The sequence below is a fragment of the Lasioglossum baleicum genome, chromosome 7 (genome assembly GCF_051020765.1).
Source record: "Lasioglossum baleicum chromosome 7, iyLasBale1, whole genome shotgun sequence".
In the NCBI taxonomy this organism is placed as follows: Eukaryota; Metazoa; Arthropoda; class Insecta; order Hymenoptera; family Halictidae; genus Lasioglossum; species Lasioglossum baleicum.
In genome coordinates, this window is record NC_134935.1 from 10,050,687 (window position 1) to 10,076,944 (window position 26,258).

A 26,258-nucleotide genomic window follows, 5' to 3' on the forward strand; every position below is an offset into this window, starting at 1 on the left:
ATATAAATACTGTGGAACAACATGAACAACGTTACATTAAACCGAAACGTTAAACGTTTCTCTAGAAAATAAAAGAGAAAAAAAAAGAATATACAACGTAAAACGTTTTCTCCGTTTTTGTCAGCCTCGATCGCCGTTTCTTCAATAACAATAAAAATGACCCGACACCGCGCGTTCTTCTTTCGCAGAACAAAGAAGAAAAAAAGAAGAAGAGAGAAAAACAAACAGACAAAGACGACGAGGTCGCATCGTCAATTGGATCGATATGCTCAACACCAGTCCGCGGAACAAGTTCTTCCGTGCAATATCGACGGGACACGATCGAAACACGCGAATCGATTGCTTACTTTCTTGTCGTAAAGCCGAAAGAAACCGATGGATGTTCAATTTGATCTCGCTCGTCGTATCGATGTGTTCAGGACGGCAATCGTTACGTTTTCACATCTCTCAGTTTTCCGAACGGCGTCGAATCTGTTCTGACAAAAACGGATATTTACAACCGGGGTAACATCGTGCGTTACGATGATCGTTGACACGCCTAACTTTCCTATTTGCACCGGGACGTAATGACTTAAAACGATATACGTCGCCGCTGCATTTAGCGACAACGAAATTCCTATTTCCTTTCTTCCTCTCTCTTTCTCTTTCGCTCGCTCTGTTTCTTCTTTTTTTTTTTGTTACTTTTCTCCATTATACGTACGGGATAATTGTTATACACGGTAATCCTAGACGATAGGTACACGGTACAGCGATAATTTCCGGTCGAAATAACGCGCGCGACCGGTCTTTTTGTTTTAAGCGTAGGCCGGACTAACTCATCTCCCTTGAATGTGAACAGAACCTTACGTGGCTCGATATGCCGAGCCAATCCTCGTCTCCTCGGTATCCTCGCTCTGACTAGATTTATAATAAGTGCACGAAAGCGGATGAACAAATCGACCCGTCGATCCTGATCGATCGGATAATTTCCGACACCGATGTCCAACCGTAGAGCTTCATTTCAATAAGAAACACGCTCGATTTCTCTTCGGACGAAATTATCAACGACCAGGATGTAACAAATCCGGATTCAGTACACGGAGAAAATATCGTTACACGACCCCGTCGATACATCGATAGAATACTATGGTCGCCGGTCAGTAATTATTGCTATACAAGCAAAAGCTGTAAAAAGGTACGGATCAGCTACATTTACAAGCGAACGATTATCGCTCACCAATGTGATCGCGGATACACGATACTGTTTTCTCACGGAAACAGTATTACATATGTATACATACGTGTATATATACTTTCAATGAAGAGCGTATATACAGATGTATACCGATTAATTAAGCTATTACATAAGAGTATATATATTTATGTCTGTGTTATATATTACATATATATACTCTTGTTCGATTCTCCCTGTACTGACCCTGATATTCATCCTGCGTATCGTTAACTCCTAAAGATCGTGCGACGAATACACGAGATGCATCGTAGCATGGAACATCATTTTGCTCTCGATTGTTACTGTCCACAGCTCGCATGGTTCGAGTCCTGCACAGGCTCGAACCATACAGAGGACAGCACAGAGGTATTCTACCAATGATCTCTTTTTTCTGATGGGTTTGTGTGTGTCTGTGATGTGTGCGAGTGTTTCTCTTTCCCGTAAAACGGACCTAATATATACGGAGGACATAAAAATGTACGAGTACGACACGACGACAAGGATCACGACACCGATTTACGCGTCCCGTCGCGACGACCAGCCGCTAGACCACAATCTGGGGCTGATTTTCTTTTCTTGTTTTGTCGTCCAGTGACCCGTCGCGCGTCGGACACGGGAAAATATTTTTTTCATTTTTTCTTGTGCTACTGTACGATTTCGCCGTAGGTCTCTCTCCTCTCAATATTTACGATCGCTAAACGCGTTATTACTAGTCGTTACGTTCTATTATTACTATAATCAACTAAATCATCTCTTTAGACCTAATAACGACGCCGGATCGTTTACACCGAGCATTCGCATCGGACCAGGAACCGCGACCGGGACCAGACGTGATTCATTCACAATATGGCGGCGTCACGGTCGCGAAACTCTCTTGGATAGTCTTGAATCGAAATGCTCAGTGCAAACACGACGGCACAGGATGACGAATAACATGTCTAAACTTATCAGAGTATTTTGTGTGTTTTCTTCCTTATTCTCCGCTTGTTCCTTAAAAGTTTCCCTCGCGCGTGGAAAGATAATATTCTAATTTCCCGTCAGCCGCCAGTCGAATCAGCATATTTACGTATGTGTCCGACGAAGCGGGTAACTTGTCATTCGCTGAATTCGCGTTTTTACGAACTGCGGATTTTAAGGCTTGATTACTTTATCACTTAATAACTATACAGAGCTTTCAGCTTTTCTAATTCAAATACACCGGTTGATGCATCAAGCCTTAGAGACACCTAACTAGAGACAACATGTACGAAGATTCTGGAAGGTGCATCAATACCGCTAGGTGGACTTTCGCATCCTTAACTCTTTAAGTTTCCGTTACCGAGAACTCAAAAGATACACCGAGAATTCCTCGCTCGGTCGAATGTCTGATCGTCTGGAGTGAACACGATCGCGAGTCTCGTTTGTCCACAACATTTCTTTTCTTTTTTTAGGCGTACCGTTTAAGATAAGTTGATGCGTGTGTACACAATACGTATATATCTCTTATACATATAACTTTGACGGTGACCCACCAGTGGACACCGTCGCGTCTATGATCGCTTAAAACTCTATGTTTAATGTTTAAGTATGAAACCGCATGGTCACCTGGTCAGATCGTATCCTGCTCGATCTACACCACGAGACCATGGTACTTAGGTGTTTTTTGTGTATTCTTGTTTCGTTTATGGTAAATTTCATTTAAATCCTATCGGAGAAGCGCTGCGAGATGCTCCTCTGGGTAAAGCTCGACGAAAAGTTCGACCGTTCGAAAATACCAGACTTTTTTTTACTCGAACTGGACCGCAACTTCTCATGGTTCGTTTTTTTTGTTCTCTTTTCTATCGTATTTCATGCTATGTGCACAGATTTTATACAGACTCGACATTTAGAATTGCGCCGGCTGTTCACTTAAAACTTAAGCCCATCTTACGTTCAGTCTTGATCACTAGTGACTCGACACTACCACTAAAAACCTAAGACTCGACTTATTCTTTTAAGCAAGATTTCTTGATCATATGTTTTGTATTTTGTATCTGTAATCAAAGAAAACTATCGTGTAGCACGTAAGCGCTAACCAGGAAAGAAAATCACGGAAGAAAAATGTATAATAAGTGCCAAGTCTTTAGACAAGATTTAACCGTGAGTCTATACGTCTGAAAAGATTTCCTCCAGATTCATTTCAGTGGAATCGAATCTTCTTCAATATAAAAGAAGAACAAAATAGAGATGTCGGAACCATAATACATGTTTTCCTTATTTTCCAGACTCAAGGCTGTTCCTGTGCCAAGTAATTTCACCTTTCTTTTCACTGGTATAAAATACTTTGTATCGAGGGATATGTCCTCTAAAAGCGTTTAGAGAGGAAACGAAATGTACGATCAAGAAGTCGCTGGAAAATTCTTATCGATTCAAATCCTTCGTTCTCTTCTAATACTTCCGTAGAGTTTCTAATAGTGTTACACATACTTTTTAAAGAGTATCAATTCAACAGAAAATGTCGGATCGCCCAGCGATCCTGTAACCCCAACAAAGAACATCATTCTTTACTCGCTTTTCTTTTCTTTTTGTACTAATTCCTTGAACCAGAGTACTCAATTTTTCAAAAGTACGTTGTTTTCATACACTGTCTCAACTGAAATCTCTCGTCTGGCGTTTCCTCTCGATCAACGCTTGTCTCTGACTTTTCATGGAAATGAAAAGAAATCCACGATCTGGTCGCTACATCGTAAGACACGTTACGATCAGATCCAAATCGCGCTTTTGTGCTTATGCTAAATAAACGCCACGGTGTCCATACCAAAACGCCACGTTTTGTGAGAGACAGACGCGTCGAAGGCTTGGCTGAAGTTTCCGAATTCTTCGATGATCTCCACCGCAATGTTTCCATGCTTGAAAGTTGCTTCTGGTAATAGATAAAATGATCCTCGGTGGAGACGAAATACAAAGGAGACCCCGAGCAGCTTCATGAACGCCGATGTTCAGCTTTGCAGATTGGCGCCTTCGCCAATTTTTTAAGCGAGAAGCGTTAAGATATTAACATTGTATCCTCTGCTTCCATCATCGCTTCCTTATTGCGCTGTAAATCTTGCAGGGTTGAAGTCCTTGTTCACGTAAGAGAAATCCTGGAATTCCTCTTGATTGATGCAGCTTACTTCTTCCGGATCCTCCGGCGTTAATACAGGATCCTCTCCTGTGAACTCTGCATCGAAGTTCATAGTATCTTTATCATTTCTCTGGAAAACACAAGACCGATTATTCTATAATACCTTCGATCTATCACCATACCTGTTTAATTTATAATTGAGGTAAAAAAGTGTTGAAATCGTTTGTTAAAACTAAATTACCCCCTTAAGGGCTCTGCCTATACAATATAGAGGATTGAAGTCATGCTTGCAACCCTGACAAGCTTCTATGTAAATTTCTCTTATTTTGCAAGTGTGCTAAATTTGAAAAAACCAGCACGGTTGAAAAAGAAACTTACGATTCTAGGTCTGATGGGTGGCCTTACTTTACGCGCTTCGAGTGCCTCCCAATCGATTGATTGAAAAAATGGATGAGCCTTTATGGCGTCTTCACGGCCATTAACTGCAACGCAACCTAACCTTTCGTCGGGATTTTTCGTCATGAATCCTATCAAGATCGATATTGCTTCCTCGGAGATCCATACTGGATAAACCACTTTATCTTTCAAAATAGACTGGAACAACTCTTCCTCAGTCTCGGCTTCGAAGGGTGGTTGACCAACCATCATTTCGTACATTAATACACCAAGTGCCCACCAATCGACGCTTGCACCGTATGATAATTCCTTCAGAATTTCCGGTGCAATGTAATCTGGAGTACCGCAAAACGTTGCGGTAGTTGTTTCCCCCTCGATGATCCCCTCTTTGCACATTCCAAAATCAGCTAATTTACAGTGACCCTCCTGGTCGAGCAAAATATTGTCTAATTTTAAATCCCGATAAATAACGTGATGTTTATGAAGAAACTGTAACGCCAGCGTAACTTCCGCCGCATAGAAACGTGCTCTAGCTTCGTCGAATTTTCGAGCTTTTTGAATATGAAACATCAAGTCGCCTGAAATTATAAGAAATTGGTAAAACAACGAGTATTGCGATTTCGATTTTATTAGGGAACAATATACAAATTGAATACATACCGCCGTTCACAAACTCCATAACAAAAAATAACCGGTCGCTTGTCTGGAAACAACTGTGAATAGCAGTCAGAAACGGATGTCTTGCTGCAAGCGTTAAAATTCGCTTCTCCGTCATTGTACAATCCACATCTTCGTCTTGTATGATCACATCCTTTCTCAAAATCTTCACTGCATATACTTCATCCGGATTAGTTTTCCGTTCTACCAACATTACTTTCCCGAAGCTACCTTTACCGAGAACCTTGATGAAATTGAAGTCGTCGATGCCTAATTTTCTAATTTGACTTTCACTAGCAGATAATTTGGTTTTCCTGGGTATAATTTGTTTCTCTTCCTCTTTTATAACTGGTTGTAAATTATCTGTTGATAACGTGTCGCTCACGGTAACGTTCGGAGGTCTTTGGGTGGATTGACCAGGTGTTGTTCTATAATTAATCTTTGAAATTTTTATATGTTTGTCAGGCGATATATTCATCTCACTTAAAACATCAGCCATAGCCTTTGTATCTATACCACAGTCGTTTGCTACATTTTTCACACATCTTTTATGAACGTTCGTATTACAATCTATAAAAAGAGAAAGTAAATCAATTTTGTATAAAAATAATCAGCTCCTACACGAGACGTTAAAATCATAAAAATTTTACCTTCGCAATGGTAGCCTTGCTTGACAAAGCCATACAAAAGAGAGCCGCAATGGTCGCAAAATGTTAAGCTCTTAAAATTGCGAAGAACGAAACGATGTGGCACGTCTATTTTGAACCGCGGACTTTCTGTATCACGAGTCGTCTAAAATTTAATGTAATATTTATTTCGTTATCCAACAAAAAGAAATTTCGTATCGAATAGATTATAGTTACCTCATCTCTCATGCCATGGCATCTCGTAATAACCAAATTGTGACATCTTTTGTGAACTACTAACGTGCAAACTGCAATATAATAATACATAATGTAGTATTCAGATTTCTCTTATACAATTAACATTTAGCATAGCATGACCAAAGCTGGCTGCATGCGTGATTAGACGCATTGACTTGAAATAATAAGCATAAATAAAATTTGGTGGATGTTGTGATAGTCTTGCCATATAAGAATAATAGAAGCTTCAACATTAAAGAGAGAATACGTTCTGGACTGTACGGATGCAATAAAATGATATTTTCGGTACCTCTTCATGATTTGTTACATTTGTACTTAAGGACATGCAATGGAGGAATTTTTTCTTGCTTGTTATCATGTTAAATCAGAGCTAACATAATTTGCAGTGGGATATTGACCGATGTATTACAACCATTAAGTTCCATTCTCTGAGAAATGTTATAGAAAGCACAGCATTGAGTATCGAGCCATGGGCAAAATCATAGACGTAAAGTTTTATAGTTTCGAAACTAAACTGTGAGAAAAGTTTTTGAGCATCGTAAATCTTTTGAATCCCTTTACAAAAAAGAACTAAGTACACATACACACACCTAGATAAACATATGTTCACACAAAGATAGAGCAAGCAAATATATAATTATAATATCTGTTAATAACGTGTATGTGTCTTCTCACCTTGACACTGATAGCCCTGCTTGCCCAAGCCCCTGAAATACAACAGACAAAACACATCACATCATCTCCTTGTATACCCTCATAAAACACATATGTATGTCTTCTTGGACCATAAACCATAGTAAGATGCTTACGATAGCCTTTCTAGGAAGATTAAGGAAATAATGGCTACTCAATGTGTATATTTGCCTTAGATTTGTGTAATACATTTTTTAATTGTACTGTTAAAGGTTTTTATAGAAAACTACAATATCACGTTAACATGTTACCTACCACACATCACATATACGTGTGTGATTCTCGTGAAAGTACAATTTTTACACATGTATGACACAGAGACTTGCTAAAACAAGTGGTCAAATCTTCCAATACAAATAGCGGTAGCGAACACGTTAACATGAAAATTGTTTCACCAACCAATACATTTAATATGCGCTCGTAAAACCAATGCATGCAGCCGATTTCTGGTTGAACATTTAATCCCCAAACAATGCACAAGAAATTATATGATTTCTACTGTGTTAGAGAGAAGGAAGAGAATGAAGAGTTTTTAAGAGATTAAAATTGGATGTGCCTAACGCAACTATTAAATTCTCACTGTTGTGTTCCACTGTTACACCATGGTAAATAAAACTGAAAATGATTAATTATACATCCCTTGTAACATTAAATTCAGGAATGTACCAAGTAATATACCTATCATGAAAAACCAAATACCCAACATGCAAACTCAACACTTTTGAAATTATCCGATGTACCCATAGTTTGTATTAGTTTGGTGTGCGCAAGAATATTCAATACCTCATTTTTACTATAATTGTGAACTATAATAAAAACACGTGGCTATACTTTAGAAAACCTCCATGCTCCGAATTGGCTGAAATTTTGGAAATAGGTTCTTTTTGGGCTAAAATGATGATTGCGAGGATTTTTCGCGACTTGAAAAACATAATCAGCGTGTTTTACAACGTGAGAGTCACCTCCAAATTTGCCTAGAGTATTCCCAAACGATAAAAAATATTTTTCAAATCGTCAAAAGTCCTTCTTGAATCATCATTTTAGGCGAAAGAAACCTATTTGCAAAATTTCTTCTAATTCGGGATATGTATACGTTTTTGGCAGTTTAGCCGAATAGTAATCCCATGATCTAAGCGCGACGGAGCTTCCCGATCTAAGTCTGTTCGCCTACTACCCCGTGAGAATCGGCTTAAATCGTGGGATTACTGTATATCTTGTCACACATCAAACTGCAATTATTAGACTGCGAATTTTATGTATTTATGACAAAAATTTGTAGCTGTAATTTAAAACAGCAAAAAGATTGAAAGAAATTCAAATTGTTAGGGAAAGAAGAACATTCCTAAGTGGCTCCTGTTCCTTGCAACAGGGTGCAGGCAATGTTTATTTTGCAGAAAGATCCACAGTCTAGTGATTATATTATGAAATGACTTAAATTACTGGATGCCTTGAGTCAGAGTTAGAGTATGCTCATGAAGTAGACCCTAAGCGAGTGTATTTAATGTTTGCTGAAACACGTACCATATGAATTTTTGGCAGTGAGAACAGAAAGTCGGTTGCCTCAGAAAGGTAGCCATAAACTTGTGACCGTTTGTTTGATGAACCCTGCGTCGCATAGCACCCCTTCGCCGGTTGAACCCCTGTCGTTCTCTGAACTCCCTTTTGGATTCTTTCCTAGTAGTGATACTCCCGCCATCTCTGCTCCTGATTCCCTCTCCGTTACTTGTACTACAACCTACTTGTAAAACAATCCTATTAGTGTGTGTGTATAAAAAGATATTTTACATTTAATTAATTAATTGTTAATCCTTTACCTTGGTCATTACACTTCAGATCGATTCTAACCCTTAGCTTCCCTTGCGGCTCGAGGTCGACCTAAAATTATTAATCGTAAAATTCATAACTGTATTCGTAACTGTACACGCATACATATAATACACAATTAACACATACAAGTACTGTTCATTGATGTAAAGAAGGCAGCCAGAAGGGATTTGGGTCTGATTAGTTATTAAACACATATATTTTTGCTATTGTTCGAAGTGACAGTGTCGGCAAATCAAATTATGGGCAAGTAGGATCTCGTTTTGGCCTTATATCATCCCGGCTGCCTTCTTCACAGCCGTAGACAGTATAGAATCATATAAGCTATCTCACAAGTATATTATTATTATTAACTGCATACTCTTTCATTGACTTGTAACATTTTAAGGAGCCTGCTGATTTTCAGTGAATAATAATTGTGCATACGTGAAACATATATATATATATATATCTCCCTCAAAGACACCAACTAATTTGTACAATCTTATCACTACTCTAATCAGTTCCATAACGTCATAGTGAACCAAGATAGATTGATGACATGTTGCTTTATCGTTGGATATGTCAATAATGACTATATCGCAGTGTCAATACAAGAAACGAATTGAAATCTCCCAACTTCACTTATAAACAATTTCTTAGGCGTGAAGTTGTAAACATAGAGGTGTGAATAAGGGAGGAGCAGCAATAACATTCAAATACGTGAATAGGTGAAGTAAAAGTCAGTTGGAAGGAATGTTTGAGACTAACCCAGAAATCAGAGGTTTGGTCGTTCCTGCTGACAAGCTCTGCGAACGGTATACTGCAATTGGCGACGAAGTAATCCGGCAGTAGCACCGCGTCGTGGAAGACAGTGAGACCCAGCATCACTGCGTTCTGGACTTCGTAAGTGAACGATTCGTTCCAGACCGGGTCAGAGGTTTTCGTTTTGGTGGTTGATCGATCGAGATGATTCTCGTCGACGTTCAGCTGAACGTACGGATCTAGTATAGGTTCATCCTGCCAAAATTTCCGTTGCTTGTCCGTGGCCCTCAGTCCGACTGCCTCGCAGATTTCGATTTTCACCGAACCCGTGAACATCGTGTACCAGACACAAACACAAACACACACGCGCACGCACACACGAGTCGGTGTTACTAAGAAAAGAGAGCACAGAAGACGGACAAGCCAATCGACGTCGACGGGCTGTCACGTCTATCGACAAGTTGACAGTTCGAGCCGCTCTATCAGGTTATCCAGAATCGAGTCAACTACCCGAGTCGAACTGAATCACAAAGCACGAACACCAGCACACTAGTTCCGATTACAACTCATCGGTTCAGGTTCAACTTGTCCACGTCGAAAGAAATTAATCCCAGATAGTCGAAAGTAAATTCCTTGATAAAGATATTCGCGCGGTAAAATAACGGGCTTCCGTTAAAAATGTGTGGCGCACCACTTCGAATATCCCGTCGGACGACGGGTCTTCGCCTCTCGTTCTCTCTCTCTCTTCCTCTCTTTTTCCACCTCGTTCTCTCGCACCGCGTATAAACTCTCTATCCTGTTCGTATATCCCATGTATGTGTGTGACCCTCTGTGTTTTCTCTTTATCTCTCCTTTAAGTTTCTTCCCCCTTCTCTGTCTCCACCTCTCCCTTTCCCTTCGTCACCGCCACCAGCACCGTGCAGTTATAAACACTCTGCCCGCTTCACGGATAAGAGACACGGAAACGGAAGCTGAATCCGCGACGACGACGGCGACGGCGACGGCGACAGTAATAACAGAGGGCCGTCGTTCAGAATCGAATTAGACGGATTGGGAACCAGCGAACCGATGCTGCTTATTGCAAGGCGTTCCGTACGCGAGTGCAAGCTCTGTCCTTGTGTTTCCGATCTCCTGAGAGCCATTAAGCTCCTCTTTCTTCTCCTTCCCTATCCTTCGTGCTTGCTCTCCGTCCGCCTCAATTATATCGTTGGCGTCGCATCACCCGACGATTACGACACTTCAGTTACGTTACAACACGCGGAGGATCTTGTCTCGCGATTACGAGGACGACGTATCGTGATAAGCACTCGTTTACCGTCCCTTCGCAGCCCCCACCAACCCGAACCGCTCGATTGGTCACTCCGCGCTTCTCGTCTAAAGGGCGACACGATCTCGGCCTCGGGTTCCGTTCGGAATCTTTCGGACGTTCTCGTTGAAAGCTCAGGCTGCGTTTTCACCTGGCCTTCGAACCACATTTATTCGTTCACTCTCATTCCCCTTTCGTATTTTTTCTGACTGATCGATATCTCTCGCGTGGGAATGGTTTTTGCCATTGTTTTACATTTCTCGTATTCGTAATGCAACAATTACGGAAACCGTTTCATCGTTGATCACTGTTGATCACGTTCACGCGGCAAGCTTGCGGAGCAAGTAGAAACAACTAGGGTGATGCGTAGGTATCTGATTGGTCGGACGTCTGGCTAAAAAAAGCGTGCTTCTACTTACGGCATCTCCGCTCCAGACGTTGCTGACAAATCGTTGGATATTAGAACGGTGCATCGTCATTTCAAATGCATCGACGATGGTCCGGAATGATGTTTTAGGTTTCTGTATTGCGGTAACTATTGCGGTATCCTAGAACGGTTGCGCGCAGGACAAATTGCTGGTCTTGGTTTAGGGAAACAGGTCTCTGATTGGACGAACGGCGTTTCGGGATACGGTGAAGCGCACCGACTAGGGCTATAATTAAATCTTGATTTGAAGCTCCAGCTTTGAATTATACGAAATACTACGAACTGTTCGAATATTTGTTTTATTCGCAACTATCGACGTTTCTTATTGATTCAAGATACCTGCTTCAACTTTTTCGATATCTTTTTATCATTTCGTTTTATCTTTTCCTGTAAGAATAATATTGGAACAGTGTACAATATCTTGAAACAGTTCGAGATGAACGTATTTTGAAATTTCAGGTAGTTCAAGCATTTTTACCAGGAAATGACAGGCGTCGGCGGATAGAGGAATTTTTCGTCTTTATTAAGCTATATAAATAAACGAACATAGTATGAATCTAGTATTTACACCTACGATACGCACAACGCAACGATATCCTCGCGTTACGTCACCGGGCCAGGACATTTTTGCGTTAGCGGTTCCGATGTAGAGACGAAAACCGAGAAACCCGCGAGAAAATCCGACCGTTCTAAATAAAGAACTACATTCTCGGCGATCGACCGAATCCTTTTACGTTTACTGACCGCCATTCCCCTTGCCCCTGGAAGTATCACAAGCAATGCACGTCCTGTACCGTGAATTTTACGGATTCTCGAAACCCGTCTTTTCTCTTTTCTTTCTTTTATTTATCTTTTTTTTTGTTTCACGGAAGAAGGTACCGCTTGCGAGCCATTCGGTCGATCGTCGATTCGAGCAATCGCGATGCGTCTCGTAATCAAAGAATAAATATTTTGTGGAAATGAGGGAGACGGATTATGCAGGCGGTGATTTCGATTATGACTAGACTGCAGACGTTTATATAAGTGTGCAATAAATGCAGATTCGCAAAGTGTCTACGATGGGAGAAATATTTGAACGAATTAGACCGTCTTGCGAGCAATATTGCTTCTCGCCTAATTGCAAACAGACCAAGATACCGTATGCTCCTTGAAAAAGAGTTTGGAATATTCGAATCAATGCGTGAAATCAATTCCTGCGACGGAATTTGAGTTCCCATAAACATCCGCAGTCTAATTGTGACTATATTTGGGTACAACGTAAGAACGATCCGCGCGTGGACGATCCTTGCTGCATATCGTTCTTATATACCGATCACGTCTGTCGTGGACGCACTCTCCTGCACCTCGGCGGCTTCCTTTTTCTTTTCTTCCTGATCTACTCCCGATATCACATACACTGGCTGCTGATACGCAAGAAAATGCTGGTCGGCCGCAAGCAATTTCGTTGGATCCTTCATTTTGATCTATAACGATAAATTCAATTAGTCCTTGCAATCCCTGCACTATTCAGTGCGTTAGCACAGCATGCTTCGTAACAGCGTAGATAATTAATAGACAGCGGATTTGATGTATTTATGACAAAAATGAGTAAGTGTAGTTTAAAATAGTAAACACATCAGCCCTTATGTAGCCAACCAAAATGTATAGATTATTTAAAACCTTTTGTATTTAAGATATTTGCACAAATTCTCATTTTAAGAATATAAATTAATATATTAGAAAGCAAAGAATGGACATACAGAAAACTTTAGTAATATTTTTAGAGGCACATTAACAAATTGTCAAAAGAAATGCAGTGAATGGGTACCCGAGTACCTGGTTGGCTACACAAGAATACCGTTATATTATTTTCAGCCTACTAGATATTATATGAAAGAAAATAAATTTCTATTTCGCTCAAGTTTGTTGCAATTTAAGTAGAAAATTTTGATTTTGCATAAAGGTCTGCTGTCGAATAATGAAACACTGTCTATAAAACGGAAAATTCTACAAAATGTTTGTCAATCCAACTCTGTTACGGAACACTCCCGTGCACGTTAGATTTCCAAGGAAGTACATACTTTCTTACGGTACAACATCAATAGAATTAGCAGGCTGCTGATTATGAAAGCGCTTCCCGCCGCTAAAACCAGAGTGGCTGTTTGATAAACGGGCGTTTCCACTTCCGTCAGGATTTCCCGTTGCTCGAGCGCGACGATTCGACTCTGCATGGCCATCGGTGTCGCTCTGTGCGTGAAGCGTGACGTGGTCGCGTCCGCGAACGATCCGAGCAAAGATAGTTTTTGTATTCTGGTCAACTCCTCCAGGTGGAACGCTATGTCAACTTTATTCGGGCCTATTATCTCGAAGCTAAGTATAGCCGAATCTTGATTGATCTCTACTCGAATATCGTTCCTCAGCCTGGCTCCCAAATCACGAAGGAAATCCTGTGCTTGTCGGACGAACGTGGCTTCGTCGCTCGCCAGAAATCGACCGGGGAAACGAAGGGTCACTTCGACAGCTTCCACTGGAGTCGGCACTAAAATACAGACGAGAAACATGAACGTTATGCGTAATCAAATTATTACATAAATGTTGTGAAGTCCTGCTTTCCCTTAAAGATCAATGATCAACTTAAATGGAAACGTAAATGAGCACAGGTCCAATTCGAAAGAAGTTATTAGTTTTTGAAGGGTGTCCACTTAGTTTAGGGTTCCCGACTGTAGAACAGATTCGCCGATCATTTGAAGTAAATGAGAGTGCCATATTATTTATAGACGCGACTAAACACGATCCTCCTTAATGAATAGCACAGAAACCCTTCGGACACTAGAAAACTTACAGCAGATATTAGTTCCCTTGAGGAAAGGTTCGGAGCCGATGAGCTGATTGCCGGCCTCGTCGACGCACCAGCATGTGTCCCCAGCGCACTGAGTCGGTTCGAATCTGCCCTGGCGATCGCAGATGGCCGGAACGTGGCCTTTATCCTTCATCGCTTGGCACCTAGTACCCAACACCTTCCCGATCTGCTTCTCGTCGGTCTCCAAGTTGATCAAAGCGTTCTCCATGAACGCCTGGATTTCACGGTCGATTTCTTGCACCTGCGGCCCCCTGCCGCCTCTCCTCGCTTGCCTAAAGTTACACTTGGGCTCCGGTCCCCTGGTAAGTGAACCCTTCACGGGTTGACCCTTTCGATTGACACACCAGCAGACGCCGACATGCTCCAAGCACTGTACCGGCTCCCACATTCCCGTCTCCGGGTCGCATCTGGGCAGGAATGTCGGTTGCTTCAGCCTTTGAGATGTTTTTAAATTCTTCTCTCGCAACCTCTCGCACTGCGACAATACCGGGCAAACGGTATCGCAGACCAGCCGACTGGAGAAGTCGTTGTGCCCCAGGCTGCACTCGACCTTTCGCCTGCACTCGTTGCGTTCCGGGTCGAAATACCATCTTTCCGTTTCGTTGAAGCCCACTGCCGGGTTGCAGAGCACTTTTCTGGGTGGCTCGAAGCAGACTTCCCGAGGCTTCGGGCAACAAACAGCGTACTCGTCCAGAGGAGACAGCTCGCACTTGTGCGTCGATGGACAGTGATGTCCATGAGGTCCGCAAGTCGCTGGAGAACCATCTTGGTCCAAGAGTGGGGAACCATTCGGACAAGGATTGTCTTTTTTCGGCAGACATACGGGTACAGGAGGGCACGGTGGCACGCTACAAGCCACCTCCACCATTCTACACGCCTCGTTTTCCCCTCTGCAGGTCACGGTTTTACAAGGATCCCTGCACGAGCAGGTAGGACATCCGCTGTCAGGATCCAGTTCGAATCCTTCCGGGCAGTTCAGCTTGCAGTCGATCTCTGGACACCTGAGCGGTGTGCTGCACTTCGGTATCACACCTTCGAGGACACGAGTACCTGCAGCTTCTCTGCCTTCTTCGTCCACGCACCAGCACATTGTGTTGTGACACTGAACCGGCTCGAATGCTCCGCCGGCGTCGCATCTGGGGATGTAGATCCTCCTAGCAGGTTCGCCAGACTCTCTGGCTGCGTGTTCCGCAACTGCACGCGCGTGCTGACAAGCGGTGGCCATCACAGGAGCCACGCACTGTGTCCCACAACCCGTCGAGCAACACTTTTCTGAAGCTGAGCACTCCTGGTCGTTGCTGCATTGTAGCTCGCAGCTGGACGAGCTGGGCACCAGATAAGGACACTGGCCTGGTTTCATGGCCAGACACGCTGGCACCGCCGGACAATACTGTCCGGAACCACAGTTCACGTCTACCATCGTGCAGGTCTCGTGAGGTGCACAGGTCACGTCCTTGCAAGGCTCGTGGCAACGACATTGCTCGCATCCGGTCGCGTCTACCTCGTATCCGTAGGGACACACCACGTCGCAGGTTAGCAATCTACATTTCTGCAGAAGGAATATTATATTTTCGCATTCATCAGTACTGTTCACGTCGGTTTTTAAGATCACTCCACGGTCGTTCACGCAAGAACAGGTGCCGTTGTGACACTGCAGAGGCTTGTAGCTGCCGTCCTTCTCGCACTGAGGTGCTTGGATCGCTAAGGACATGTCCTCCCTGGTACCCTCCATGCGGTCGTTGAATTCCCGTAGGTACTCGCACACTGTAACCAAGTTTGTACTCCTATTAGACATCGAATGTAAAAGTCCTCACGGTATTACAGTGAAGTCGCGATCTAGCTCCCTGAGGATCTCCACGATCACTGTTCCATCGCCTACCACTTCCACTGGGGGCATCCCCGCGACGGACCAAGAAGCTCGAATTGACCGACACGCTTTCTGTTGTTGCGCCTTCGACCGCGCGGTCCGTGTTTACATGCTGTTACTTTCGGCGCGGTTGACGCGGTCATAAAAAGATAGTTTCCCTACACCAAGGTTTCCCAAATTGTGCTTCGCGAAACCCGCCCGGAGGGTTGTAAATGCTATTGGGTTGGCAAGAAAGTAATTTCGGAACATTAACGTGGAAGATCCAATTTTTTTATTCAAACAATGAATAGCATTGAATGAAGTCGTACTTGGATCATTTTTTGGCCGATAAGAACCAGACGTTTTATGAGCGCAGAATTGTGAAGCTACCAGAAAGATGACAAAAGGTCGAACAAAAAAAAATGGGTTTTATTGCACCTTAAAATACCGAAATTACTTTCTTGCCAACCCAATAGTAAATGCATAAAATCCGCAATCTAATTATAAATATCTGATTTACGCCGGTGATTATGAAAGTGGTGTAAGTCAAAATTCCAAACAAATTGAACAACAGTTCTTTTTTTATTAAATCAGACGTAGATATATAGCGAGGAGACGGATAAGGCAAAGTAAGAGTTACACGACTATCGAAACGGATGTGCCGCGCGCGATGCCGGTAGCGGATGTGTTATAATTTGTCATACTGGTCTGCGGTTTCGTCGAGTTCGTGGACGCCATGCAGCACACTGACTGGCCAGCCTCTGGTACAGCAGAACACTTGTAACCCCGTGGACAGGTATCGTTCCCGGAACAAGTGACTGCATTTCGTTCATTGTCAATCAACGGAGTCCCATAGGCGCAGGGGCTTTTGTAAGCTTTCTTGAGCTTGCATTCTGGTTTTGTCGGACAGAGGAAATCCGGGCAGCCGTCTTCTTTATTTAGTACGCACTCCTCTTTCTCCGGACAGGGAAAACTGAAAGATAAAAGGGAACGCGTTGAAATAATTTAAGATAGCTCATCAATAGTCCTCGGATCTTTATGCAAAATAAAACTGCATCGATTGCAAGAAATAGAAACTAAATTGAATGTTATTTCTTCCCTTAATGATTTTAATAGAGGATAAATCATATATGTTAGCATCTTCAGTTTGCAAAGTTCTGCAACAATTTTGAATCTCATCTACTCAATTTTGCTATGAATGCATAAAGATCCGCTATCTACTACTCATCAAGTACTCTAATCCACTATTCTTCATCGGAGTATGTACTTGTTGTGAATACTCGATAAAGGAAGTACAATTATTATTATTTAATTTATTTTTAGAACTATCGTATAGAATGCTCGCGAACTTACCCTTCGCAGGGATTGTCGCATTCGCAAGTGGGGCAGCCGGAAGCGTCGGTCTTGAACCCGTATTGGCAAACTTGGGCGCACTGCTGGGAAACGCACGATGCCGGAAGAGACCTTCCCTTCGTTATCGACTTGCAATCGACTTTCTCGGCCGGTCCCATAGAGCCAGATATCTTCCTGCCATTATTATCCACGCACCAACAGACCAAACCGTTCCTCGAGCATTGTCTCGACTCGTAGCCACCGTCTAAAATGTGAAACTCATCAGCAAACACGTGTCTCGCGTCGGAGGTCAAAGAACTTCCTACTGGTTCTCACACAGAGTTCCATTTTCATGAAGCTATAGAACCATTTTATACATTTCATTACTTTTCGTTCAGCTTTGTATCTCCGCTATTAATCTTTGGTAACCATAAAGTTCATTTGCACACTATGGACTCTACCTCTCACCAAATTCTTCCGTCTTCTGTAGTAACGTTTTATCTACAGACAGCCTACTAATAGGATTTCCAATAATTGCGCTGCACCAAAGAGAGTTTAATCTTTTCTCACATGAAAATCACAAATGAAATTATTTTTTACTTTCGACGTAGCAAAATTATTTGAAAAGAAAGACGTTTTTAAGGGGGTAGACTCGTTTCTAGGATTGCAAGTGTGCGGGATGCACCTTCTCATTTGTCGATAATGCAAAGATAGGGTGTTACAGTAGTCCAAAGCGCTAGATAAAAGATCAATCTAGGCCGCAATCGTCCCCAAATTTCCTATTTTTACGTTTACGAGGGGTAATTTGGATTATTTTGCAGTATAATAGCTACATGCGCAGCTTTATGCTTCCGAATAATGCAAATTACGCTTCGTAAACGTAAAAATGGGACTTTTGAGGACGATCGCGGCCTTGATTGATCTTTTGTCTAGCGCTTTTGACTACTGAAAACCACCATCTTTGTATTATCGAGAAATGAGATAGCGCATTTCGTGCAATTACGGTAAAACTGAGTAGGTGGAACACAAAAAAGAGAAAAACATCAAATGAATTTAACAGTCGGGGTCTCAATCACCCCTAGGTACCACCCCTATTTTAAGCTCTCGGTTGAATCTGATTTCTGATCTTACCGTCTGCGCACTGAGGAACGTATCCGCGTCCCTGTCGTTCGGAGATGCTCAGCATCTCGACAAGAACGCGATCCCGATTGCAAGCGCTGAGACCCTGAGGAACCGTGCAGACACCGCTGCCGCAGCGCTCGCTGGCGCAGCACTTTTGCGGGCTCGGGCACTCTAGATCATGCTGGCAGGTGTTACCGCAGATCGCGGGCTCCTCGACGGGACAGGTTCCCGGTCTCTTCAGATTTATGCTGGACGGACAACAGACGCCGTATTCCTGCTTCGGCTCGACCAAGCAGCTGTACATCGGCGGGCAACTCGGTTTGCCAGGTGTGTCGCCGCAGAGGAATGGCCGTGGCGAGTCGGTGATTTGCAACGGCTCGCCTGCCGGACAGATCGTCGACAGGGACTTCGCTTTGCGACAGCTGGGGATCGGTGGGCAAGGTGGACGAGCACACGTCACGTCGATCAGCTCGCATGTCTGGCTGGTACCGGGACAGATGATCCCTCGGCAAGGATCACGACACTCGCATTTAGCACAGCCTGTCCGTGCTTCGATCTGTGAACACCGTAGTTCCCGTGTAAATACGAATCTCGACTAGCTTTTTTTGTTAACGAATTCATTCTTCTATCTGTGCCTTCGCTGACTCCATGATCAATTTGTTCGAAATTTTTATGGTTCTGGAGTATTAACAGTACCATCACCGGTTAAAATGACCGTTTCCAGATTTTTTATTATATTTTACGATTATTGATATAATAAAAATAATTTTATAAGAAATGATTGTATAGATATTTTTAGTGGAGCACATATTACAATAGGAGCTGCACAAAGTCTAAATAAAATCAATCTTGCCATTTTTATAAGGGAACATGTGTGTGTGTGTGTGTGTGTGTGTACCAGTTAGTTTCAAGGCTCGGTAGGTTTAGTGTTAACTGGGCAAACCTCATAACGTCATTCCGTAAAAAATAGATGCTAATCATATGAAGTAATGTCTAGGCAGTAAGTATATTAAAATGCGGAAATATGCAGGGATTAACAATATTTATATTTTTAGTGACAGAGTGTTCGCTATTTCACGATTTGAATTTTCGGAAGTTTGGAGGAATTTTCGGAAAGACCATCATCTTAATGGATTGTTTAAATGTGTTCTGAAGAAATCGTGTATAGATATGTTATGTGAAGAAGCAGGAAAATCTATGAGGGTTAATATTTCCAATATCTGCACACTTTGTATTAGTAGTCATAAAGAAGGTTTTGCCCAGCTAGCATCTCGAAAAATTTCAAACAGAGAATACATATTTACCTCGAAGCCCAAAGGACACAGCATTCGGCAGCTGTGCGCCGGACACTCTCGAGGATGATCGCAATCGATGACATCCTTGGACGAGCCTCTGGTCCCTGGAACTTCTACACCGATCTCGTCGACACACCAGCAGTTGTTCTCGTGAGGGTCGCACTGTATCCTTTCAAACTCGCCGGTTTCATTGTTGCAACGCGGGATGAACTGCGAGGGGCCACGTGGACCGAGTGCACGCGACCTCCTCACCGCAGCCTGCGCCATTTGTTCGCATCCTGTCAGCTCGCCGACCACGCATCTGAGACCGCAGGCTGTCTTGCAGCATAGCTCCCCGGACGCTTGGCACTGGAAGTCATTCTTGCAGGCTGGGGACCTGGCCGGACACACGTTCTGCTCCTCGAAGGATGGGCATCGACCTACCGCCTTCAACGGTGGCTCTGGAATGCGACAAACGGTTCGGTCGACCACAGATCTTCGTTATTCGATCAACACCTGACTGAACTTCGCAATTTGTGGTATCACAAGATAGAAGACCTTACAAAAGCTAATTTTCCGCCAAGATTATTGTCTCGTTTGTGGGTTAAGTTTCCATGTTCTTGTATTTACTTAATTCTACTTTCGAGTGTCGTACGAATAAATTAATATTATCAGAGAGTATTGTCAAAATTCATTTCTTGTAAAAAGCGAGGATACAATGTGGTGAACATTCTTACCAAGGTCGCGTCTTTCGGAATTTCATTGACGCAATCGTTTAGTTGAACGGACCTCGGTCTTACTCGAGAGGAGCATTGCCGCTAGCAGCTTTTTGATCGTTCGCTTCGGAAGCAGTTGCCGGGGAACTTTTTCCGTGTATTACGGTTCCGAACATCACGGAGGAGTGTAGCCGCAATAAAAACGCTGCGGGCAAGACTTTGCTCGTGTTCGATCGAATTGGGGAAACTCGATGGACCGCGGAACGGCTCGGATCAGTTTTATAGGTCAGATCAACGCGGGACGATCTCTCTCCGGAGCGTCCGCTTTCGTTCTCGAGTACGGCTAAAGTGTAGCGCAACGACAATAATAATAAAAATAGCCGGTGCCGAGCTAACGGTTCCTCGCATCCTACTGCCACACTTACTCTACACTTAGCTAACGTGCTGGGAGCATGTTTCCAGCGATTTCCAGCGCGAGCGGCTGTTGTGAGTCGGACACTTGGTCTCCGCTCCCTCATAGCCGGAACACCGGCGAATAAGAAGTTGAAGTAGAAGGAGAACACGTCGCAGAAGAAGGAGGAGAAGTGCACGTGCCTCGAGAGTCTAGAAAAGGGTCACATAACTCTGAGTACCTTCGATCGTTTCTTTTTCGATCCTCCTGGACCCTAAGTAGCTCGAGGTAGAGGAAGCACAACCTCTGAAAATTCTTTGATCTTGATGTCTACTTGAAAAACTTCCGAGTAGGAACTAAAAAGGATTTTACACTTCGAAAAGTTCTACAAAGAGTCCGTGGAAGCGTCGGACAGAACTTTTTGGTTCTTCGTAGAGGCAATGCGCTTTAGACGTACATTTTCTCATTTTGAGAGTGGATCGATTGATTTGGAACACATGCATTCCGATGATCAAGATGGACTTGTCTTAAAATTACGTCCAAAGTACTTAAAATTTCTTGTTTTCCCATGCTGGAGATTGTTTTACAGCGCAGAAGATGCGGAGCAAATTAGGTGTTTGTACGAAGTTACGGTTTCGGACGCCGCGCTGGTTCGAGAAAATGGAGAACAGATAGAAATTCATAAGTACGCACTAGATGTTCTACTGTGTTAATAATAAGCTACGGGTATCGTAAAATATTCTATGAACGCATAACCATGCGCGGTCTAATAGTGGGAGAAACTCGAAGGTTTTTTTGTTAGTTCACGGTCTACAATCTAGCTGAAGTTTCTAACGCCAAGCAAAACAGAATATAAAAATATAACGAACGTGTACGCGTATTCCTGTTGCACCATATTCCACGGGAGATCGAGAGAAAACAATATGATACCGTCAATACATATTCTCGATTGTCAATAGAAAAAGTGAATACTAGACAGACACAATAGCGACACGTTTTCGAGAGGGGCTACATCGAAATCACCAGCAGCGGTTTCACAGTGAAAATTTGAAATAACTTTGAATATAAAACAACTAAAAAAAGGGAGGGTAAACTTGTCGAAATCTTACTTCCTCTCCGATTTTGATGAAATTGAAATATGTTGTCAAGGTCATAATTCTAAACAACTTTTTCCTATACATGTGTATAATAGGCGGCCTCTCTTTTAGTTTAGATATCCTTATTCGTTTTTTAGGTTTAATATAAAAAATAGCACGTTTTATTACATATTATTCTCTATTATTATTAACAGGAACTGGAAAAATTTCAGTCATAATGTCGAAAAATCCGGCTATTGTATTGTCGTCGAAATAAAATTCCGCCGAGAAGCTAATTGTATATAATTATGAAAATTTTAATTTTAGATTATGAAAATGTAATCATAAAAATGTTAATTACTATTACTTTCTATTTTCTTGAGCTTTTATGTTCAAGTTATATCATTAGTAGACTGCGGATCTTTATGCAAGATAAAAATTTACTTTGTCAAATATAAGACGCTGAAACCATTAAAAATTTCTTATTTTCAACAATTTTAATAAATCGAAAATAACATATGGACGTTCTTAAATTGTCTTAATATTTTTACTGTTTCAAATTACATCCATCCATTTTTGTCATAAATGCATAAAATCCGCAGTCTAATCATTAGAAGTGAAAAAATATAATTATAAAATAAAATTCTATTTTCATTGGTAATAGCACATTTGTAGATCTAAAATAAATAAAAATCGTACTAAATTCTGTTGAATTTAATACTCTAGCATTTTATGAAAAGTTTTATAAGCCATAAATGCATAAGATCCGCAGTGTATATATTATTTTTACGTTTCAGAAGTATCTCGTGATGTTACTATACTGAACTCATTATTGGAGTGAAACTACGACGACCCACGACTAAGTAAACAAGATATTCGCGGCCTCACGTCGAAAAATTGAAGGTGGCGACTGACAATAAGAGACAAGCAAAGATCGGATGTCCTCGTTCGAACGAGGTCAAGTGCGCTCGTAAATTTTACGAGCGATTGAGCGACCTCGTAAAGCTCGTAAATATGACGCACGTATTGAATCAGCCACTACAAAGCGGAATCAGAGAAGCTGGCTCGCAGCAGAGAAATTGGAAATATACAATATTTATAGACTGACGTCACTTACGTATTACTGCCATCTCCGTACCGTTGCCGAAAAATATTCGATCGTGTGATCAATATCCGCGGCTCCGAACAGGAGGTAGAATAAAATCTATATACATATATAAAATAGAAAAGTATGTGTGTGTGTTTGTGTATGTATGATCCCATCGATCTGATTTGGTGGGACTGTCGCACACACCTACGTGTTTTCTGTCTGTCAGGGTTGAAGTTGTCGGAGCGCGGTGGTTGTAAACAATCGGCCGGTTCGGAGCTGATCTGTGCGCGTTTTTTGTCTGCTATAACAACCTATTCAGGTATACCGCCACTGGTCGGACGCATCCCGGAGGGTCATAAAACAGTACATTCGAAAGCGTACGAAGTTTCGTAAAGAAAAAAAATCTATTGTGCCTTCGCGTTATCTTCCGTATGTTATAAGTAACAGAGAAGAATGTGTGTAACACTTTCTAGTCAATTATATAACTTTCCTCGTTACCAACTATTTTTTTTTTTGTTCGACAACGTTCTAATTCCCCGTACAAATTGGATAAATTAGAGACGAGAATATTAGAACTGAATTTATAGTACCGTTTAACATAATCTGGATGCAACTTGCAAGGAGCGATCAGTTCGTGTGAATTCGCAGTTATGTACTAGCTATCGCCGCGCCCAGCATTGCAACAGAAACGCGCGTGAATAGAGAGGACGGAATTTTCACAGTGAATTTTGCGAGTAATCATGCGCTGCGTGCCAATTGACTTTTTACTTTGACTTTGTGTGCGCCACGTTCTCACACACCATTAACGATTTCATAAAAGTCCGGCGAAACTACCGACACATCCGATTACCCGAATTTCCAGTTCGTCGACCGCCAGGCCCACACCCAGTTTTCTCGCTGTATTATGGCAATTTCGCGTTAATCCGCGCGAGTTTCCCTGTTACCACATACAGTGAGTCACGAGAACGTTCGAACGCTACGAAATAAATCATTTAATCCTTGAAAAACGCAGTGATCCGCTAAACATTTCAACCACGCAAATGTTCTTATTTCGGGAGCCACGTTTAAAAGAATTTTTACGGATAAAACGTTATAGCATTGACGCGATTATTTGCTAAATCTCTTCTCTGGAAGTTCTTGTATTCTGACTAGAGAAGCCATGTAATGCAAATAATATTTATTATATATTTATTATTAATTATTAATATTTATTATAGTTAAATCACACAGTATAGTAAACCCTTTGATCTAAGAAAAACGCTCGGGTCCGTGCTGTTTTTTAGATTGTGTACTTCCACTATTTCTTTGTGACCTCACTAACCGCGCATTGTTTTGAACTCTATCAAACTTTTAGGGAGAGGAACGTGTCTACGCAACTCTTGTATCTTACAATTAATTTAAAGAATTTTTATTTCGCATAGAAATCCGTCTACATATATTTTATTGCTGAAGCGAAAGTGTCTCGATCTCACATTAGTCGACCAACGAATATTCCGTTCGAAAGCGTCGAAATACTTTCGCGAGTCATTGTATACGAGCATGGGAGGCGTGATTTCGTTTCTTGTTTCCGCGCAATTATTTTCCAACGCCAGTTACGAAACAGTGGAAACGCAAGTAGACCATGGACTTTGCGCGTTCGCGGCAATCACGACTCGTGTGAAACGTACTAAATGAAAAATTATATTCGCAGCAGAAATTAAGGTGATATTCATTTCACCGTTTAGCTCGTAAATTCTTCCAGAAAGCATGGCCCTTGTTCTTTTATTCTGATTCTCGCGTTATAGCCCATGGAACCGGAGATTCGCTGACCGTAGATAAACCTCGAGCGACGAACATCAGATTTTTAGAAACGCGGCTAATTTGCGACCTCGTTAAGCGCCGGGCAATAATTTTCCCTACTTTTTGGTCCCTCGGCACAAAAACATCCCTTAACTCTTTGTGGGCACCGGCTACCTATGTTTTCTCCAGCAATTTTTTGCACTCTCGGGAAAATTGTAGCAGAGGGACCACTTTTGTGGACATTACTCGGGATCGTTTATATTTTTCAAATAAAAATTTATGACAGAAAAATGTCCAAACGAGGGTTGTTAAGGGCTTCATCGTTATTTCATTGTTAATGTTTACGTTGAATATCCAAATTACACGAAATTAAATAAATAAAAAACGACTCCCTAAAATATATCTATTTGTTTTTTTACTATTGAACAGGTCCATCCTATATCATTTTAGGGTTGCAACTCTATACTAACGTTCCTGGCATAAAATATCAGTGCAATGAAAGTCGATTACTTCCTCAGAACCTGTAGCGGGAAGTCTTGAGAGCAGTCTCATCGTAACGAAGAATGTATAACAAATAAACTTTCGAAGTCAACGTCCTCGGGAAGAGCGAACGTCACAGCGCCGAACTATGTTGTCCTAGATTTTCGATTTGATTTTCGAGATGGCATCAACAACACGGCCGACTCGTCGCATATTTGGCGTGCCTACTCTTTCGGCCTGCGTGATAACCTGAATTCGAATTCAATCTCCTGCGGAGTCCGATTATAAAGGGTCTTCCAATAAGAGCGATAGATCTTTCAATTGTCACAGCCGCCATGTTCGTTATTCAATTGTTAGTTTCACATGTTATTTGTATTTAGTAATGCTCGACAAGTCATCATGGATAGATACTCAGTTGGTCAACGCATTGAAAGTACTTCTATCGCAAGATCTTGCGACTTGACGCCATTAGACTTTTTCTTGTAGGGCCGTGTTAAGTATCTTGTTTATTCAAATAAACCACAAACTGTTAATGATCTTAAAGCAAACATAATTCGTGTTATTAATGAGAAACGACCTGATTTATGTGCCAGAGTCATCGAAAATGGGGTTTGTCGTATTCACTCCACCAAACGCAATTGTGGTGGTCATTTATATGATATTGTATTTCACGTACAATATAATGTGTGTGTGCCATCCAATGTATACAGCAGGACCTCGATTATAAACAAATATGCATTTCACTATGATTATATGTATATATTACGAAGGGAAATAAATTTTCAAAAATAAAAAATTTATTTTGGAACATAATGTACATTTTAATGATTTCCCTCGGGTCTCGATTAGCCATCGGGCCTTAACTTATCCGGGTTGTTTGTCCCCCGATCATTCGAGGTGCTACTGTACTTTAAAATAAAGCAGTGAGTACTAGATTAGATAATCTGTAGTACTCACTGCTTTTTTTATAGTACAGTAGCACCTCGAATACGGAAGATTCCGTATTTTTCTTTTTATTTCAATTCAAAGTTCTATCGCTCTTATTGAAAGACCCTGTATTAGCGATCAATGCGAGCCATCCCTAATA

At 41.9% G+C, this 26,258-nt stretch overlaps 2 protein-coding genes across 3 annotated transcripts in view; both read right to left on the bottom strand.

Annotated features, from left to right (window-relative positions):
- Positions 1 to 623: 623 nt before the first annotated feature.
- Positions 624 to 10,864, bottom strand: Pkc98e (Protein kinase C). Of its 2 annotated transcripts, none has more exons than XM_076427956.1 (9): positions 9,500 to 10,864; positions 8,740 to 8,800; positions 8,447 to 8,660; positions 6,908 to 6,939; positions 6,212 to 6,282; positions 5,999 to 6,140; positions 5,352 to 5,918; positions 4,674 to 5,269; positions 624 to 4,425 (listed from the first exon to the last, which is right to left on the bottom strand). In XM_076427956.1, exons 1-9 carry the CDS (start codon positions 9,827 to 9,829, stop codon positions 4,261 to 4,263), a joined length of 2,178 nt encoding a protein of 725 aa, XP_076284071.1. In that variant the 5' UTR covers positions 9,830 to 10,864; the 3' UTR covers positions 624 to 4,260. The 2 variants fall into 2 exon arrangements, with proteins under 2 accessions (XP_076284071.1, XP_076284069.1); XM_076427954.1 differs by having other exon boundaries at positions 8,447 to 8,663.
- An 864-nt stretch (positions 10,865 to 11,728) lies between these two features.
- LOC143210767 (thyroglobulin) overlaps positions 11,729 to 26,258 on the bottom strand; it is a 37,088-nt gene continuing 22,558 nt past the window's right edge. The window contains exons 3-9 of the mRNA XM_076427927.1: positions 19,670 to 20,100; positions 18,375 to 18,921; positions 17,265 to 17,508; positions 16,616 to 16,884; positions 14,048 to 15,829; positions 13,287 to 13,744; positions 11,729 to 12,689 (exon numbers count right to left, since the gene is read on the bottom strand). Coding sequence (XP_076284042.1) covers positions 12,528 to 12,689; positions 13,287 to 13,744; positions 14,048 to 15,829; positions 16,616 to 16,884; positions 17,265 to 17,508; positions 18,375 to 18,921; positions 19,670 to 20,100 — 3,893 coding nt within the window. The 3' untranslated portion in view covers positions 11,729 to 12,527. The remainder of the gene's footprint in view (positions 12,690 to 13,286; positions 13,745 to 14,047; positions 15,830 to 16,615; positions 16,885 to 17,264; positions 17,509 to 18,374; positions 18,922 to 19,669; positions 20,101 to 26,258) is intronic.